The sequence below is a fragment of the Rana temporaria genome, chromosome 6, assembly GCF_905171775.1.
Source record: "Rana temporaria chromosome 6, aRanTem1.1, whole genome shotgun sequence".
Taxonomy (NCBI): Eukaryota; Metazoa; Chordata; class Amphibia; order Anura; family Ranidae; genus Rana; species Rana temporaria.
Window position 1 is genome coordinate 59,348,338 of NC_053494.1, and position 18,387 is coordinate 59,366,724.

At 42.2% G+C, this 18,387-nt stretch overlaps 1 protein-coding gene across 5 annotated transcripts in view; it reads right to left on the reverse strand.

Annotated features, from left to right (window-relative positions):
* The window catches only part of MRTFB (myocardin related transcription factor B), a 453,672-nt gene that overhangs the window by 229,887 nt on the left and 205,398 nt on the right, over positions 1–18,387 (reverse strand). For all 5 annotated transcript variants that reach the window (XM_040356880.1, XM_040356879.1, XM_040356881.1 and 2 more), the window contains one exon: positions 4,446–4,650. In XM_040356880.1, the coding sequence (XP_040212814.1) occupies positions 4,446–4,593 (148 nt within the window). In that variant the 5' untranslated portion in view covers positions 4,594–4,650. The remainder of the gene's footprint in view (positions 1–4,445; positions 4,651–18,387) is intronic.

The window sequence follows — 18,387 nt, forward strand, 5'->3', positions numbered from 1 at the left end:
TTAAGTGCCATTTCATGAGATTTATGAGGGCGTGTTTAGGGGCGAAATTAGGGGAGGGCGGGCTGGGTGGGGCAACTGGTGGCGAGTGACCCTTGAGGCCTGGCTAGTAGCTCAGGACTTGAAATGTTGAGCCCTGGTGTAACACATGTTCATATACAATAGTTCAAAATATGTTCCAATAAAATCATTATTATTTGGCACACTTATGTGTTTTGCTATCACATTGTTTGAAACTTGATTGATGTTGGAGTACTGTATACGCACATGCGTTATACTAAAGGCACAGTTTATGATACACTATTTTATACTATTGCTGACTGATATGATGTATTGTCATATTGTGGTGCTAGAGCCCTGTTTGGGAATTATATCACTGCATAGGTTGCATACAGGAATATGTTATATTTAACACACAATTGGCTCACTATTTTTTATTTTACTTTTGTCGTTGGATTTATCTGTAAATAAAAAATTTCAGAAATTTAGTGCCGTCTTTGTTTTATTTTATGTTGTTTATTGGAACATATGGTAAGCTGCTCTGTCTCTTGATGGAATTATGATTGTAAATGCAGTCTCTTTTTTTCTTTGCTTATAAAGTATTAGCTGAAGTTTGGCTTCAAATTGCTAGTACATCTAACACTCCTCCCCCCAGCTTAACAATGCTACTGTCCAAATGTGCATCCTCTGCTCCATCATCCAGGGTGAGAGCACTCTAGTACAGTAGTTGTGTTACTAGACAGGTTGCCAGGTGAAAACAGAGAGAAAAAAGCCTAAAAAAAAGAAAACTGATGCAGCCACCGCATTTAATGATTGGTAAGCTGCAATATATAAAATGTTGGGTATTGGGTTTAATATCATTTAAAGTGGTTGTAAAGTCAGAAGGTTTTTTATCTTAATGCATGAAGATAAATAACCTTCTGTGTGCGGCAGCCCCCTCAGCACCCCCTAATACTTACATAAACCCCATCTCTCTCAAGCGATGTCCACAAGTGCCTCAGCCCTCCGGTACTCTCCCCCTAATTGGCTGAGGCACAGCAGCAGCGCCTTCCTCTGCGGTCAATCAAAGCCAGTTCGGGAATCAGGAGAGAGAGTGGGCAGGGCCGAACAGGGGCTCTGTGTCTAAATAGACATGGGAGCTGTGACTCAGCTCAGTAGCCCCCATAGCAGACTGCTTGCTGTGGGGGCACTGAACAGGAGGGAGGGAGGGGCCAGGGGTGCCAAAGAGGGACCCGAGAAGAGGAGGATCCGGGCTGCTCTGTGCAAATGCACTGCACAGAGCAGGTAAGTATAACATGTTTGTAATTTTTAGAGGAAAAAAAACTGAGACTTTACAATAATTTTAAGTCATTATGATGTCACAAGAGTGGGTATCTGGTTCTGTATTTTCACATATACATTTACAGGCTTTATTGTATTGCAAGTTGTCACTATGTCATGATGAGGAAGGGATCCTGCATGGCCTGAAAATGTTGGTCTGTTTGACATGGCACTAATAACTAAGTATATATGTTTGCTGGTGATCATCGTTCTACTGTGGTTTACATGCCGCTGTCACTATGAACATCCAGATGTTACTAAAGTTTAATGCTTGTAAGGAGTGCAGTCCTCATCTTTTGATTTATCAGACATGAGACACAATTTCAAGCAAAGTCTTCTTTACAGATGGTAAACAATGTGCACACATGCAATACTCGCCTGCATTTTGATTAACATTTAAACCAAACAAATCAATGAAATCATCCCTGACTTAACCAACAAATCAGCATGACATCATGGCCTGTAATATATCATGGATGCTAAACAAAAATGTGAGAAATAAACGTTGCTTGTGGTCTTGATCATAGAAAATTTCCTGCCAACTCAACAAATGCGGCCTTTGACACATGAAGAAACTCAAAGTATTAGGATGCTATCAATGTGAGATTACATTAAAGATTTAGTGTTTATCATCCTTGTAATTGGTACTTTGCTGTGTTCTATCCCAGCTGTTCTTCCACACACATCCCACGCAGGAGCACAATGACAGGATACAGGTTGCTACAATGTTGTGGAACTTATAGAACAAAGCATGATCTAAGGGGGAATAAAACTGCATGGCTGGAGGTCTACAGAGCTGCCAGTCAGTACATATGAAATAAAAATTACAACAGCCTGTGTTAAAGCTGAACAGCTGTCTGGTTAGTGCTTTTAACTACCTCCACCCCATGCCAATTCTGACATTTCCCTCATACATGTAAAAATTTGCATTTGTTTGCTAGAAATTATTTAGAACCCCTCAAAATTATACATATTTCTTAAGGAGAGGCCCTGGAGGATGAAATGGTGGGTGTTGTAATTTTTTTATGTCACTATTTGCACAGCAGTTTATCAAATGCAAATTTTCAGGAAAAAAATATCCTTAATGAATTTAAGTGCAAGTAAACACAATATAACACAACATTTCTTGGTAAAATATATAAGATAAAGCAAATAGATAACATATCATTCATTAAAATTGCGTGCCTCCATGGAACAGCAACAAACTACGATACCTAAAATCTCCATAGGTGACACATTGAAAGTCTTAAGCCTGGGTTTACACTAGATGCAGTGCGAATTCGCTGTGGATTCGGCACTGCATCTAAATTGCAAACCCGTCCATCCAAACTGATTGCAGAGTGTATGTCAAATTAACAACACCCCACAATCAGTTTGCAAAACGGACCGCATCCTCTATGAGTCCCATACAATACATGACTAACTGGGACTATAGAAACCCTTCATACTGATGTGGTGTGGTTAGATCGGGTGTAGCACAATATACCTGCGGTTTAGCTGCGCTTTCCTATAGAGATCTATTCTGTCCCGCGGGCTTTGTGTGTGGGACATAATGGAACTGCGCTACACCTGTGATGTGGACAAACCGCACTGCATCAATGTGAAAGGGGCCTACCCTATATATGCAGAGGTAAACAATATGATAATCTGACAGCTACGAACCTGTTTGGGGCAGATTTTTTTTTATAGGAGGGAAATATAGTATTCATGTACAAATCTTCTATCCATTTATTATCAAATGAAAACAAGCAAATGTTTGATGGTATTGAAATTCAGTCAGCATAGATTTAAACAGGGCTGTGGAGTCGGAGTCGAGGAGTCGGAGTAAATTTTGGGTACCTGGAGTCGGCAAACAATGCACCGACTCCGACTCCTACTAAATTTAGATTGTAATAAAAAAAAAAAAAAAAGAAGTTTAAATGTCCCAATTCACAAAAAGTTATAATTAATGACTTCTCTACTGTAAGAATAAAGACCAATGCATGCAGTGCCTCACTAACTGCAAAACGAACACGTTAAGTGACCGTGAAGAAGCATGCTTTTCATGTGCTTCACTATATGGCACGCAACGCACAATTAGGAGCTGCAATACTTATACTTTCCATAGTGTTGTGTTCTGCTTTTACAGGGAACACATGTTAGAGAACCAGTAAGTGTCCAAATAAAAAAATTCCAACAGGAGTTTTATAAAGCACTAAAAGAAGTTGAAAAGTATGATCGCTCATCAAAACTTACTGTTGAAGAAGCCATCCTTGTTTATCCAGAGATCGTTAGTGATGTGGCCAGAATAGTTACTGCAATGCCACCCACCCAAGTCAGTGTCAAAAGATTATTTTCAGCCCTAAAAATAATAAAGTCCGACTTTTAAGAGCCTCTATGAAAGAGGATCTGGCAGAGGCAATTCTCTTCCTTAGAACGCTACATTGAATTGATTTGCATTTGCTAAGCCTATAACTACATTTCAAGATTAATATAAACCATTTCTAGGTTTTACAGATTTTGTTTTTGGTTCATTATTGATAAGCTTTGTTTTTGTTCTAAAACAACCAAATAATGTGGTTTGTATTTTTGAACTGGTAAAGATCCTGTTCCTGATGTTTATGCCTGCTGCTACTATCCAGCCACTTGATTGTTTTCATTGTGTTTGTCTTTTGCTTAAACTGTGCAATACAGTAGACTGTTGGCTTCCCAGCCAGTAGTCCTGTGGTAGGTTGCGTTTCTTTCCCTCAAGGAATGTATAAAATACATTTGCATATTAATACAGAGGAGTCGGAGTCGGGGAGTCGGAAGTACATAAAACTGAGGAGTCGGAGTCGGAACATTTATCTACCGACTCCACAGCCCTGGATTAACCTGGAAGTAAAGTTAAACAACTAAAAGCAGGTTCTGCAGAATTGACACGTGTAGTAGGACTTGAATATTAAAATCTCTATAACAACACTTCACGTAATCAAGGTATAAGATTTACTGTACTTGTACTTCAACAACATGTCTAAAAGCATATAAAATGCTGAATAATAGATTCAAAGGCCACAAAAACATTGCAATACTGTAATCTTTGTAAAGTAGCTCTACAAAATGTAAGGTTTCAAGACACTAGGAAATTGTTTGGTACCCAAAATCCTTACCGTTTTTACGTTCTTTAAGAGGGGGCAATTGCTGGACTGATTGCAATGTCAGCTCTTCAAAATCATGGGCAACTGCTTCACTTTGAGGACTGGGAACCAGGTGGAGAGAAGATCCCACTTCCTCATCTTGAGTGATTTGATGGTCCATTGTGGTGCAAGACGACGAAGGAAAAGAATGATCTTACTTCACCTTTTCAACACAAGACTGTAAAAACAAAATCATACATATAAAAATAAATTAGATAAAAAGCTAATGACAATCAAGAAATTCTTTCACATTAAAGTTTTATAGGACATTGAAAGAATCTTCCTTTTACACATTCCATATTACTAAATATTTGTAGAGTAGATCAAAAATAATATAATTAGGCTAAAAAGCAACCATTGTGAGTGAATAAAGCATTTCATCTTTGATCCTTATTACACTGTGCACTGACTTCTTTGTCTTGGAAGATCCTATTAATGTTGTCAGAAATTTGTGTCAAATGACAAGGGAAAGAAGAAGGGACCATAACCTAAATAAACCCAAGCACCCAACTGACCATACATTGAGAACATTTATAAAAGGAAAAAGGACCACAAAATCATATCCTCAGAAAATTGTCCATGACCATCCCTTGCATAGTCTGAGGTAACCTGTCACAATATACAATCATTGTATTATTAAAAATGAAGGACAATGTATATTTTTTATTTCGAAATTGTCGCTTGTTTTGTTTATAGCGCAAAAAAAAAAAAAAAAAACTGCAGAGGTGATCAAATACCGCCAAAAGCAAGCTCTATTTGTGGGAAAAAAAGGACGTAAATTTTGTTTGGGTCGAACATTGCATGAGCGCGCAATTGTCAGTTAAAGCGACGCAGTGGCAAATTGTAAAAAGTGCTCTGGTCAGGAAGGGGGTAAAATCTTCTGGGGCGGAAGTGGTTAAAAAAACTGGTATGTTTCACCTGGGTTACATTTGCTAACATTACGTCAGTGTAGTATTCTTATGTTGAGAAATTTTTAAAAACCAAAAATGTTTTGTTTTTTATGTTTTGCTATAATAACTATCCCCCAATTTAAAAAAAACACTAACACTGGGAAAGACCTTTGAGAGTCTCAAGGCTGCCTTTGTTTCTGCTCCTGTGTTGGCACATCCTGATCCTACATTGCCTTTTATACTTGAGGTTGATGCTACTGAGGCTGGCGTTGGCGCCTTTCTGTATAAATGTCCTAGCTCCGAGAGCGCTATTCATCCATGTGGCCACTTTTCCAAGAAATTGTCACCTGCAGAGTGCAATTACGAGATTGGTGACAGAGAGCTGTTAGCGATCATTTTAGCCCTGAAAGAATAAAGACATCTCCTCGAAGGTACCACTGTGCCGGTTCTCATTCTTACTGACCATAAGAATCTAACATCCTTGTCTGAGGCTAAACACCTCTTTCCCAGAAAGGCGCGATGGGCTCTTTTCTTGTCAATTACATTGTCTCATTTTTACCTAGTACTAAGAATGTAAGGGCTGACGCTTTGTCACGACATCTTTTCTCCACTTCCAAAATGGAGTTCTCCTGATCGTATTCAGGCTACGGTTCGCACAAGTCTCACTTCTCTTTTGGGTGACAAAATTCTTGCTGCTCAGGCCCATGCTCCTCCTAAGAAACCTTGTGACCGCTGCTTTGTCCCAGTGAGTCTCCGTACTGCCGTGCTCCAGACTTACCATTCTCCCAAGGCTGCTGGCCACCCTGGGAACAGGGCCGTTTGAAGGAATTTGGGGGCCCCAAGCAAAATGGACATGGAGGCCCCCCCATGCACGCACGCAAAGCCTACAAGAAACACAGCATAGCGATACATAGCGATGTAAGTTCACCCACACTGTGCCATGCCATCAAATGCAGCCACTGTGCCATAAATTGCCACCACTCACTGTGCCCATTAATTGTCGCCACTGTGCCATGCAATCAAACAGTCACTGTGCCATCAATTGTCACCACTGTGCCCATCAATTGTCACCACTGTGCCATGCCAAACACAGCCGACGTGCCATTAAACGCAGCCACTATGCCATGCCATCAATTGTCGCCTCTGTGCCCATCAATTGTCGCCACTGTGCCCATCAATTGTCACCACTGTGCCCATCAATTGTCACCACTGTGCCATGCCAATCGCAGCCACTGTCTAATCAAACACAGCCACTGTGCCATGCCATCAATTGTCACCACTGTGCCCATCAATTGTAGCCACTGTGCCCATCAATTGTAGCCAGTGTGCCCATCAATTGTCGCCACTGTGCCCATCAATTGTCGCCACTGTGCCCATGAGCTGCTGGCTCTGATAGGCACTTCCAAAGCCAACCAGCTGCCATTATTCAGATGGCGGGCGCTCACCAGGGGGCTGGCCATCTGAATAGTGGGCGGCAGCTACAATACATGGATTCATGCAATGCATGAATCTATGTATTGTTGATCAGTGGCGGTGCAGGAGAGAGAGGGGGCGGCGTTCCTGCGCCCTCTATGGATGCACCGCCACTGGTAGATATACTGTGTCCACTGTACAAGATGTTTATCCCTTATCCATTATATGCCCAGCCATATGGGTGCTTTAAGATCTCATTGTTTACTGCCACATGATGCTTTCATGTTGGTGTGTACCACAGTGTACGTAACCCTCCTATTTTGGTTGTTCCACTCTGGAACAACCAAAATAGGAGGGTTACGTACACACCAACATGAAAGCATTGTGGCAGTAAACAATAAGGTCTTAAAGCACCAATATGGCTGAGCATATAAATTATGGATACTAGGATAAACATCTTGTACAGTGGACACAGTATTTCTAATGACATCTAATGAGGAGAGCAAAAAAATAAAGATTTACCGTAGAAACAATAACCATAGCTTTCTTTCCGTTTTCTTTCTTTACCATCCCATTTCCATCTAAGAGTCCTTTCACACTCCGCTATTTTTACCACCGACGCTATGGGCGGATTTGCTAGCGCCCGAGGAAGAGTTAAAACCGCCCGCAATGCGCTGCTACAGCAGCGCATTGCCAGCGGTGATTTCAATGGGCAGCAGCTTCTCCAAAGATGCGGCTAGCAGGACTTTTTTTTACACTTTTTTTACCGTCCTGCTGGGGCTTTCACACTGGAGACAATTGAGCAGCTTCTTAAGAGCGGTTTGCAGGCACTATTTTTAATATTATAGCGCCTGCAATACGCTCCAGTGTGAAAGGGGTCTTCTTGCTTCTTTTTTGAATCAGGTAATATATACAAAACAATTACCATAGATTTCTTTCCATTCTCTTTACCATCCCATTTCCATTGTATAGCTTCTTTTTTGAATCAGGTCATATTTATTAAAGCTTTTTGCAAAAATGTACAATGCAGAGAAAAGACTCTACAGTATAGTCTATTGTAGAGTCTTTTCTCTGCTTTGTACATTTTTACAAAAAGCTTTAATAAATATGACCTGATTCAAAAAAGAAGCTATACAATGGAAATGGGATGGTAAAGAGAATGGGAAGAAATCTATGGTATTTGATTTGTCCCCCCCCCCGTTCTTTTTAACCCCCCTCCCTACAGTACCTTGTACCGCGCGGCAGCCGGCAGGAGATTCAGTTTGTTGTTGTTCCTGGCCGGCCGGACTGAAAGGAAGTGAGCACAGAGCACTCAGTGTGTGCACTTCCTGTCAGTCCAGCCGGGAACAGGAAACTGAATCTCGTGTTCCGCGCGGCCGACCGGACTGCAGGAGGAAGCAGCGGTGCGGCAAGGGCCCGCCCTGCTGGGGCCCCTGGCCAGCTCGGGGCCCCAAGCAGTTGTTTGGTTTGCCTGTCGGGTTCCGACGGGCCTGCCTGGGAAGGATCAACTCTTTTGGGCCATTTCCCAACAATTCTCGTGGCCTAGTCTACGTGCTGATGTAATCATCTTCGTAGCTGCCTGTTCCATGTGTGCTCAGAGTAAGACTCCACGACACCTTCCAGTGGGCCTCCTACAACCCCATACCCAATCTAGAGAGGCCCTGGACCCACCAGTCTATGAATTTCATTGTGGAGTTACCCAACTCCCAGGCCAACACTCTGTGACAACCACTGTGAGGGAAGACCTACTGATTGAAAGGAGACCCGAGGATCGTAACCAATTCCCTTTAGGTGTTCCATTTGTTACGTCCTACTCTATTCAACATAGGGGTATCAAAGTATTAAACCCTTTATTACTTGTGCCACTGAGGGGGTGGTCTATATGCTGCAGTGCTCTTGTGGCCTACAGTATGTGGGCCGGACTAAACGTCCACTCCAGGTTTGTTTAAACAAGCACATCACGAACATCATTACAGGGTTTAAAAAACACTCAGTATCCAAACATTATCTTACAGTACACAACCGAGATCCGTCTAACACTCTATTTCTTGGAATAGATAAGTTTAGACCTCATTGGAGGGGGGGTTCTTTGGTTAGGGAGATATCCAAGCTTGAAATGGCTTGGATATACCGACTTAAGACTTACACTCCGTACGGCCTAAACATTGATACCGATGTAAATGCATTTATTAAAGCGGTTGTAAACCGCATAAACTTTTTTTCAAACCTGCAAGGCAAAAGGCATAATCGGCTAGTATGCACCGCATACTAGCCGATTATGAAATACTTACCTGGGAACGAGGTGACCACCACTTACCTGGTCCACGCCGAGCAGGATGTCATTTTGCTCCGGCGTGTCTTCCAGGTATCGCCGCTCCAGCGCTGTGATTGGCTGGAGCGGCGATGACGTCACTCCCGCGTGTGCGTGCGGGAGATTTAAAATCGGCAGGGTCCGGCGGATGCCGGTCCTTTCGCCGTGGATTCCCCCCTGCGCATGCGCCGCCCGCATTGCGAGGGGAATATCTCCTAAACCGTACAGGTTTAGGAGATATTCTTTATACCTACAGGTAAGCCTTGTTATAGGCTTACCTGTAGGTAAAAGTGAAAAAGTGGGTTTACAACCACTTTAACAATGCCTGATGTCCTTTTGTTGTTTTTTCTGTGTACTTGTTGTGTCATGCAAGGATGGGCTTTTTTCATTATGGTCAGTTCTTTTGTTTAATTTACAAATAATTTTTTATTGCTATTTTTCCTTATTTATCTATAATAATTTTTTGGATAGATATTTTTAGATTTTTATTTTTTTCACACTAGATTTCACATAATTTAGCACATATATTTTTAATGATGTACATTTTCAATATATATTCACTCAAAAAAATCATATTTTTGGGAGTATGTTTGCACCTTTAATGGGTTAATGGGTTATTAGGTATAATAATCTAAATTAGTTTTTTATTGTTATTTCACGTATTTAGTCACTTCAATTACATTGTGATTGATTTCACATTGATAATCGGTGGCCTTTTTGGCTTAGGTTTAATTCACCATTATTATAAATCATTATAAGCCTAAGAGTTATTCATTACTGTCCCAGCAGTAGGAGGACTGTTTGCTAGTTTAACATCTCCCTACATAGGCGGGCCTTTGCTGGCCAGTACAGATCTAACCTTATTCTATATGAGATAATAATATAGATAATTTATTAAGCTTCCAGCAGGGGTCGTTGGTTGCCACTATTTTTGCTCCTAAGTTGACCCGCTATAGCCTGGAAAACATTTTTGGTCGTATAATCCTTTCCAAGATATGGGGTTGGAAAACACGTTTTTTTGTAAGGATTAATGTAATATAATTTTTTTTGCAGCTTCAATCCAATAAGGTCTTTTTTGTCTTATTGGTTATGTTTTATTTGTTCGATGGCGAGTTGTTCTGGCATTGTCATAGTCTGGTACGCTGTTTTTCCCAAAACCATCATGGCGTTTTCAGTTAGCTACTTCCTTGCACATCAGAACGAGGTCTTGTTATAATGCGGTGAATCAGTGTATCGCCCATCCCCATTGAGAACGTCTGTTGATGACGAAATGCGTCTGGGACGGCGTACACCGACATTACCGTGCTCAACGGAAGGAGGAAGGGCTCCTATAGTGCCGGCCGGCATCTGTTTTTATATGCTTGAAAACGCTTCATGTTTGTAAGTACGTTTCTTCTTTGCTTTTATTAAATTTTTTACGGAATCACACTATGGTCCGTTTCTTTCTATATCCATGTACGGAGGACCTTTTATCTATAAGCAAGTGAGCTTACCTTTGGATATCTGCCCATTGGATTCCCTGTTAATCCGGTGTCTCAGACCGTGGATGGAGTTTATATTCATATGCCTATGAATCTGGTAGTTCCGGTAAGCGGCTTTCCATAAGGTGGTGGTTTCCTCACAGAAGTCATATTCACGGTGGTGCTGTTTATTTTTTTGTGGGTTCTGATGTGATCCACTCTACACATTTGAGACTTTACTTTTTATACCCCTATTGTTCATTACTATTGGGGTTCAAGGACTTTACTCTTTGTAAATTTAATATTGGCACTTGGTTGCTAGTTCTTCTCATTGGCACAGTTTTTATTTGTATTATGTTATTTGTGTTTATCCCATTTAATTGCTGCCTCTGATCTTTATTGATGTTATTTTTATCTTTGTTTGGCGCAGTCTTTTTTCCTTTGTATTACAGTTATCCTTGTGGTGGTTGACCGGTTCTCGAAAATGTCTCATTGTATTCCATTTAAAAAATTGTCCACTTCTAAGGAACTGGCTTCCATTTTTGCTCAGGAGATCTGTCGCTTACATGGGCTACCTAAGGTGATTGTCTCGGTCAGGGGTAGTCAGTTTATATCCCGCTTCTGGCGAGCCTTTTGTGCACAGTTGATAATTCAGCTTGCTTTTTCCTCTGCGTATCACCCGCAGTCTAATGGGGCCGAAGAACGAGCCAATCATTTCTTGAAGCAATTCCTACGTTGCTATATTTTTGACCACTATAACAACTGGTCAGAACTCTTACCATGGGCGGAGTTAGCTCACAATAGTGCCTTGAACTCTGCTTCCGATTGTCCCCGTTTATGGTGAACTATGGTTTCTAACCCTCCATGTTTCCTGACTCATTTGTTCCGAGGAGGATTTCTGCATTAGAAGAGCATCTCTGTGGTCTTTATTCCACTTGGGCACAAGTCCAGGAGGCTTTGCAACATTCTAACAATAGGTACAGACTTCATGCTGACCGCAGACGCCTGCCTGCACCCTCCTACCAGGTTGGGGACAGGGTCTGGCTGTCACCTCACAACCTCTGACTTTGTGTCCCTTCTCTGAATTTCACACCTCGTTTTATTGGGCCTTTCCGTATCCTTCACAGGATAAATCCAGTGGCTTACGAGTTGGACATTCCTTCTAGTATGCGCATCTCAAATATGTTTTATGTCTCCTTATTGAAACCTTTGGTCTGCAACCGCTTTACCACCTCTGTGCCACGTCCTCGCCCTATACAGGTTGAGAACCTTAAGGAGTATGAAGTACAGTCTATTGTTGACTCCCATAGGTTCCGTGGGGCACATACAGTACCTGATGCATTGGAAAGGGTATGGTCCGGAGGAACGCTCTTGGGTCTCATCCTCGGACGTACCTGCCTCTGTCCTCCTCTGTGATTTCCATAGATGTTTTCCCATCAAGCCCAGTGGTCCTCCGAGGGGAGGAGTCATTGAGAAGGGGGTACTGTCAGGGCTGGGCTTAGCCCTTTCTTCTCTGAGCTTGCCACTCAGCTGTCGCCTAATTGCCAGCTCCTATCTTTCCATGGTGACTCACCTGTTAATGATATCCTGCTGGTCAGTCCTGCCTACTTAAGCCATCCAGCTCAGTTGATCTCTGCCTTCGCCTTGGTCAACATCACAGAGACTATCTCCTGCGTTCCTGTTGAAGACTTGCTTGGCTGACGTTCCTTCTGGCTCCAGATCCTGCTTGCTGTTTTACTATGTTTATCTCTGGCTCTCTGACATTTGGCTTGGCTGACTATCTGATCCGATTCCTGAACTCTGGCTATGTTTTGACTACGCTTACTCTGTTTATCTTTTTAATATTATTATTAGTCACCTCAATACCGGGCTTTAAAACCCACCTCCATACCGGGCCCATTCTGGCACTTCTCTCCTACATGTACAAATCATCATTCTTTTGCTAGAAAATTACTCAGAACCCCCAAACATTATATGTTTTTTTTAGCAGACACCCTAGGGAATAAAATGGTGGTCATTGCAACTTTTTATCTTGCACGGTATTTGCGCAATAATGTTTCAAACACCTTTTTTTTGTAAAAAAAGTGGTTTCATTAATTAAAAAATAAAAAAAACAGTAAAGTTAGCCCAATGTGTAAAATATGAAAGATGTTACGCCGAGTAAATAGATACCCAACATGTCATGCTTTAAAATTGTGCACACTCATGGAATGGTGCCAAAATTTGATTCTTAAAAATCTCCATAGGCGACGCTTTAACATTTTTACAGGTTACCAGTTTAGAGTTATAGAGGAGGTCTAGTGCTAGAATTGTTGCACACGCACCTCACGTGTGTGGTTTGAACGACGTTTACATACGTGGGCGGGACTTACGCGTGCGTTCGCTTCTGAGCGCGAGCTACCGGGGACAGGGGTGTTTTAATTGTATTTATTTTTTATTTTACTTATTTATTTATTTTGATCGCTTTTATTCCTATTACAAGGAATGTAAACATCCCTTGTAATAGGAATAGTGTGCGATAGGTCCTCTTAAGGAGACCCAACATCTCTCCTCCAGGCTGGAAAGAATGAGATCATGAAAAAAAATTCACAGATCTCATTCTTACTAGCCGCAATTGAGGTTTGTTTACTTACGGGTACCCGGGCGTGACGTCATCACATCGCGCCTGGGCCTCCGACGGTCATAGAGATGACTGGTGACCATTTGGTCACCAGTCATCTCTATGCTGCACATCCGGCGGGTGGCGATTATCTCTCCGGTCCCCCGATGGGACGGGAGAGCCCGGAGAAGCACCGGATGGCGGCGGGAGGGGGGGGGGGGGTGTCCCCTCCCGCCCCCTATAAGAACGATCAAGTGTCAGTACTGCCGCTATGATCATTCTTACGGTGCGCAGGATTGCCGCCGGAAGAAAATTATATCTGAATGATGCCTCTAGGCGCAGGCATCATTCAGATATCCTCGCACAAAGTACAGGACGTCAAATGACGTCCACCCGGGATAACAGATCCCCTTGTTGGACTTCATATGACGGTGTGCGGTTTTAAAGTGGTTAAATAAGTGTGATTTAACTGTACTTCTGTCTCGGTCCGATTCATGGTTCCTGACAACATTAGTGCAACACACAGTATAAGAGAAAAGCCTTATCCTAGTCCCTAGTACATCAAAGACTTTCGACCTGAGGACAGAACATAGCAGAATACAGAAACAATTAATCAATACAATATGAAAAGCACTCCCCCTACCGTTATAAAGCACACATAGGGAACAGTTAACCTTTTGATCACTCTTTAGGTTAACCCCTTCCCTGCCAGTGTCATTTATACAGTGTCAGTGCTTTTTTTTTTTAGCACTGACCACTGTATTGGTGTCACTGGTTCCCAAAAAGATTTGTCTGCCGCAATCCCGCAAAAAACGCTGATCGCCGCCATTACTAGTAAAAAAATAAACATTTCCTAAATCTATCCCATAGTTTGTAGACGTTATAACTTTTGCCAAACCAATCAATAAATGCTTATTTACCACAAATATGTAGCAGAATAAATATTGGCCTAAACTGATGAAGAAATTTGATTTTTTACATTTTTTATTGGGTATGAAAGATTTTTTTTTTTCAAAATTGTTGTTTATAGGGCAAAAAATAGGATTTTTTGTACTCACCGTAAAATATGTTAGACAACATGTTAGATAATTAATTACATTAACAGAGTTGAACAGCCCCGCCCAGGGGCGGTCCCTCCAGACATAACTCTCCTCCCTGCAGTATGCAGCCTCAGTTCGTAACAAGCAGTACAAACCGAAAAAGGAGGGGTGGGTGCTGTGTCCATCCATGGACGTCAGAGAAAAGGATTTCACGGTGAGTACAAAAAATCCTATTTTCTCTTATCGTCCATGGACAGACACAGCTCCTTAAATCTTGACAAGTGGGACGTTCCCAAGCAGTGTCAAAAACGAGGTGTGGGAACAGTATCAGTAAAACCAATTTAACTTCACCCCAAAACAAGCAGCGCTCCTCAACAGAGGAGGTGCAACTTTAAACAGCCGCCTGCAAAAACTAGCGGCCGAAAGAAGCATTAGAAGATGCACTCACAGCAACCATGTACATTTTGGAAAAAGCGTGAACGGATGTGAGACCAACGCATGATGTCGGAAGAAAAAAAACAGGAAGCACCAATTGCCCTGGTCGAAAGTGCCGTGACCGGAAAAGGGGGGCCGGCCCCCTAAGAGCATAGGCCTGTATGACGGTCTGCCTGATCCACTGAGAAATGGTGGTCGACGAGACCGCCAGGCCCTTTTGTGGACCAGACACGAACACAAAAGAGTCAGATCTCCGAAACGTAGCAGGTAGATACACCCACAAAGCGCGTACCACGCTTAAAGTATGAAAGACAACCTCCGAAGGCTGCGCCGGCCAAGGACATAAGGATGGAGAAGAATGTCCTTATTCAGGCGAAAGGCCGAAACCACCTTCGGAAGAAGAGAAGGTCGCGGGCGCACCACCACCACCTAATCCTGATGGAGGATCAAGCATGGCGGCTTGCAAGACAAGACCGCCAACTCAGAAACCCCTCCTGAAGAACCGAGAGCACCAGAGTCAAAACTCATGGGGGAAGAGATGGGCTAAGAGGGGAAAGTATATGACAAACCCCCTGAACAAAAAGGTATCCACCTTGGAACGGGCTGCAAAAGGCCACTGAAAGAACACAGCCAAGGCTGAAATCTGCCCCCAAATGGTGCTTTAAGCAATTTTTAGATCCACTCCAAGCTGTAAAAACAGCAGGACCCTGGACACCGAGTACGTCTGTGGACATCACTCTATCTTCTTCGTACCAAGAGATGTAGGCCTGCCAGGTGCGATGGTAGATCCTCCGGAAGAAGACTACCGTGCCCTCAGCATGGTTGAGATGACCGAGTGGGACAGACCCCGGTCTCTTAAAAGTTTGGCTTCCAATAGCCATGTTGAGCAAGTCAGTGACTGTACAACAGGAGGAAGTATGGGACCTCGAGACAGAAGGACCTCCCGCCCTGGCAACCCCCAGGGTATCTCTGCTACCAGGCGCCTGATAACGGCGTACCAAGTATGCCGAGGCCAATCTGGAGCGATTAGAATCATCGGGATCCCCTCAGCCTCCACTCTGTGGAGCAGCCAAGGAAGCAACTACGATGGAGGAATGGCATTAAGCCGCCGATACAGACCCCACAGGGCCACCAGCGCGACTGTACCAGATAACTAGACCTTGCCACTAACTTCGACATCCTTGAGGTGGAGATGAGCGGCCAGGAGATACATGCCCTGTGAGACTCACCTCCTTCAAGGGAGCCGAAACACCCCCAAGCACAAAGACCAGTCGCCCTGGTCCAGCATCTGGTGACTCCAGTAGTCCGCCTGATGGTAGACCGAAGCCACGGCCGTGGCGTTGTCTGGCTGAATCCAGATCGGACAACCTTGCAACCTCCTCGACCATGAGGAGAAGCATAGCCTGATTGCCCAAAATAGTAGGACAATGAATGGTAGACAGGGTCCACAGCACCTGGTTAGTAAAATAAAAATTCTCCTCAGGGCGCTGGGCCCAAAGGGAGCAATAGGTCCTTCTCCTTTGCTAGGCAGAACGAAACTGAGGCTGCATACTGCAGGGAGGAGGGTTATGTCTGGAGGGACCGCCCCCTGGGCGGGGCTGTTCAACTCTGTTAAAGTAACATGTATTTAATTATCTAACATGTTTCTGCCTAGTCCTCTCCTGTAAACAGGGAAAATAACCCACTTGTCAAGATTTAAGGAGCTGTGTCCGTTCATGGACGATAAGAGAAAATAAAAACCGCAGAGGTGATCAAATACCACCAAAAGAAAGCTCTATTTGTGGGAAAAGGACATACATTTAAATTTGGGTACAATGTCGCACGACCGCGCAATTGTCAAAGTAACGCAGCGCCGTATTTTGATTATGCACAGTCTTTCGTTTCTGATTTTTCTTGTATGAAAATTGTACACATTAAACGAAAATCGTTTGTTCTGTTAACGTACGAGAATTTTTGTTGGAGTTTGTCCCTTCACAAATTTTTGCTTGCAAAATCTGAAATGGATGTCGAAGTTGCATACACAGTATAGGAAAACCGAACGATTGTGCCTTGTACAGAATCATTTTTTCAGATTTTCTCATATTGTATACCCTCCTTAAATCTCAGGTAAGCTCTAAACACTTTGGAATCAGCTGTGTGACACAGCTAAAATATTTTTCATATTATGCACCAAAATCTAAAATAAAAACACAAATAAATTTTTTAAAAAGTACATGCATTAAAAAAAAAAAATCACAAAAGCTGAAAAAATAACAAAAAAACTCAAAAGTAAGGGAAAGTTGCTGCATACAAAACTTTACAATTCTCTGCTATCATAGAAGCATTTGTCCTATTTGTTGTTTGCTTCACAATAAAAAACAAAACAAAAACATGGGCATGTTCTGTAAATTAAATGATGAAAATCCTCAAACAATCCATTTTAATTCTAGGTTGTGAGGCAACAAAACATGAAAAATGACAAGGGGTGAATACTTTTGCAAGACACTGTAGAAAGCAGAACAACCTGAGAGGGATTTGGAATGGTTGCATTCATATTTTTGGCATACAGCTGAAGAATTTGATCCCCAAATCTATAGATATGGGGACAGGCCTACCAAATATGAGTGATTGAATGCTGGAATAGTTGATGACTCTATTTTTGTTTATAGCGCAAAAAATAAATCCACAGAGGTGATCAAATACCACCAAAAGAAAGCTCTATTTGGGGGGGAAAAAAGGACGCCAATTTTGTTTGGGAGCCACGTTGCACGACCACGCAATTGTCAGTTAAAGCGACGCAGTGCCAAATCGCAAAAAGGGGCAAGGTCCTTTTAGCTGCATTTTGGTCTAGGTCTTAAAGGATCACTAAAGGATTTTTTTTTTTTTTAGCTAAATAGCTTCCTTTACCTTACTGCAGTACTGGTTTCATGTCCTTATTGTTCGTTTTTGCTTTGAAGGTACTGTAATTCTGCTGTGATCTCCACACTTCCTGGTTGCCTGTTTCCTTATAACCACAGTACTGGGAGTTTTTCACGGTGGTCTAAGCTGTCATTACTGTGTGTCTAAAACTTAACAGAACCAATCAGATTCATTTTAAAAACACAACACTGCCCTGGATTGGTTTGTTTTTGTTCTGTGTGTCTCTCTAGTTCACAGGAACATGAAACCAGTTTAAAAGTGAAACTAACCTGTAGGCACATTATATGATTGACTTTTATCTATGTGTAATAATTTTTAAAAGGAATCAGTTAACTTTTATGTCTCTATACCCTGTAAACAGTCATTTCAGCAAAAACATTTTTTTCCTTTAGTGACCCTTTAAGTGGTTAAAATAGTCCAAATTTTTATGACTTGTTGACTAATTTTGTCGAAATCACCTGCACTACTTGATGATATTCTTTTTTGTCAGGCATGCCCACTGACCCTTCATTTTTTGTTTTAATTGTAACTGAGAGAAAGCCATATGACTAAATTAGGAACAACAAAATATCGGTGGAATTGGTAGTCTTAAACTGGCTATACACTGACTGTTAAAGTGGAGTTTCCATCCTAATTTTTTTTTTCATTATTGTGCTCATTAGACCTAAAAAAGAAAAAAATCACTTAGGATTCTGACATCATCTCCCTCTAATGCTCCTGGGAAATGTGCGTCATCATTTCCCAGGATGCAGTGCGCTACTGTTAGGATAATACTCCCCCTGTGATCAGTCAAACTTCAAGTGTTCTAGAAGCAAGATAATTTATTTCAAATGTACCGGTACAGATGGATGAGACCTTCATGCTGAGAA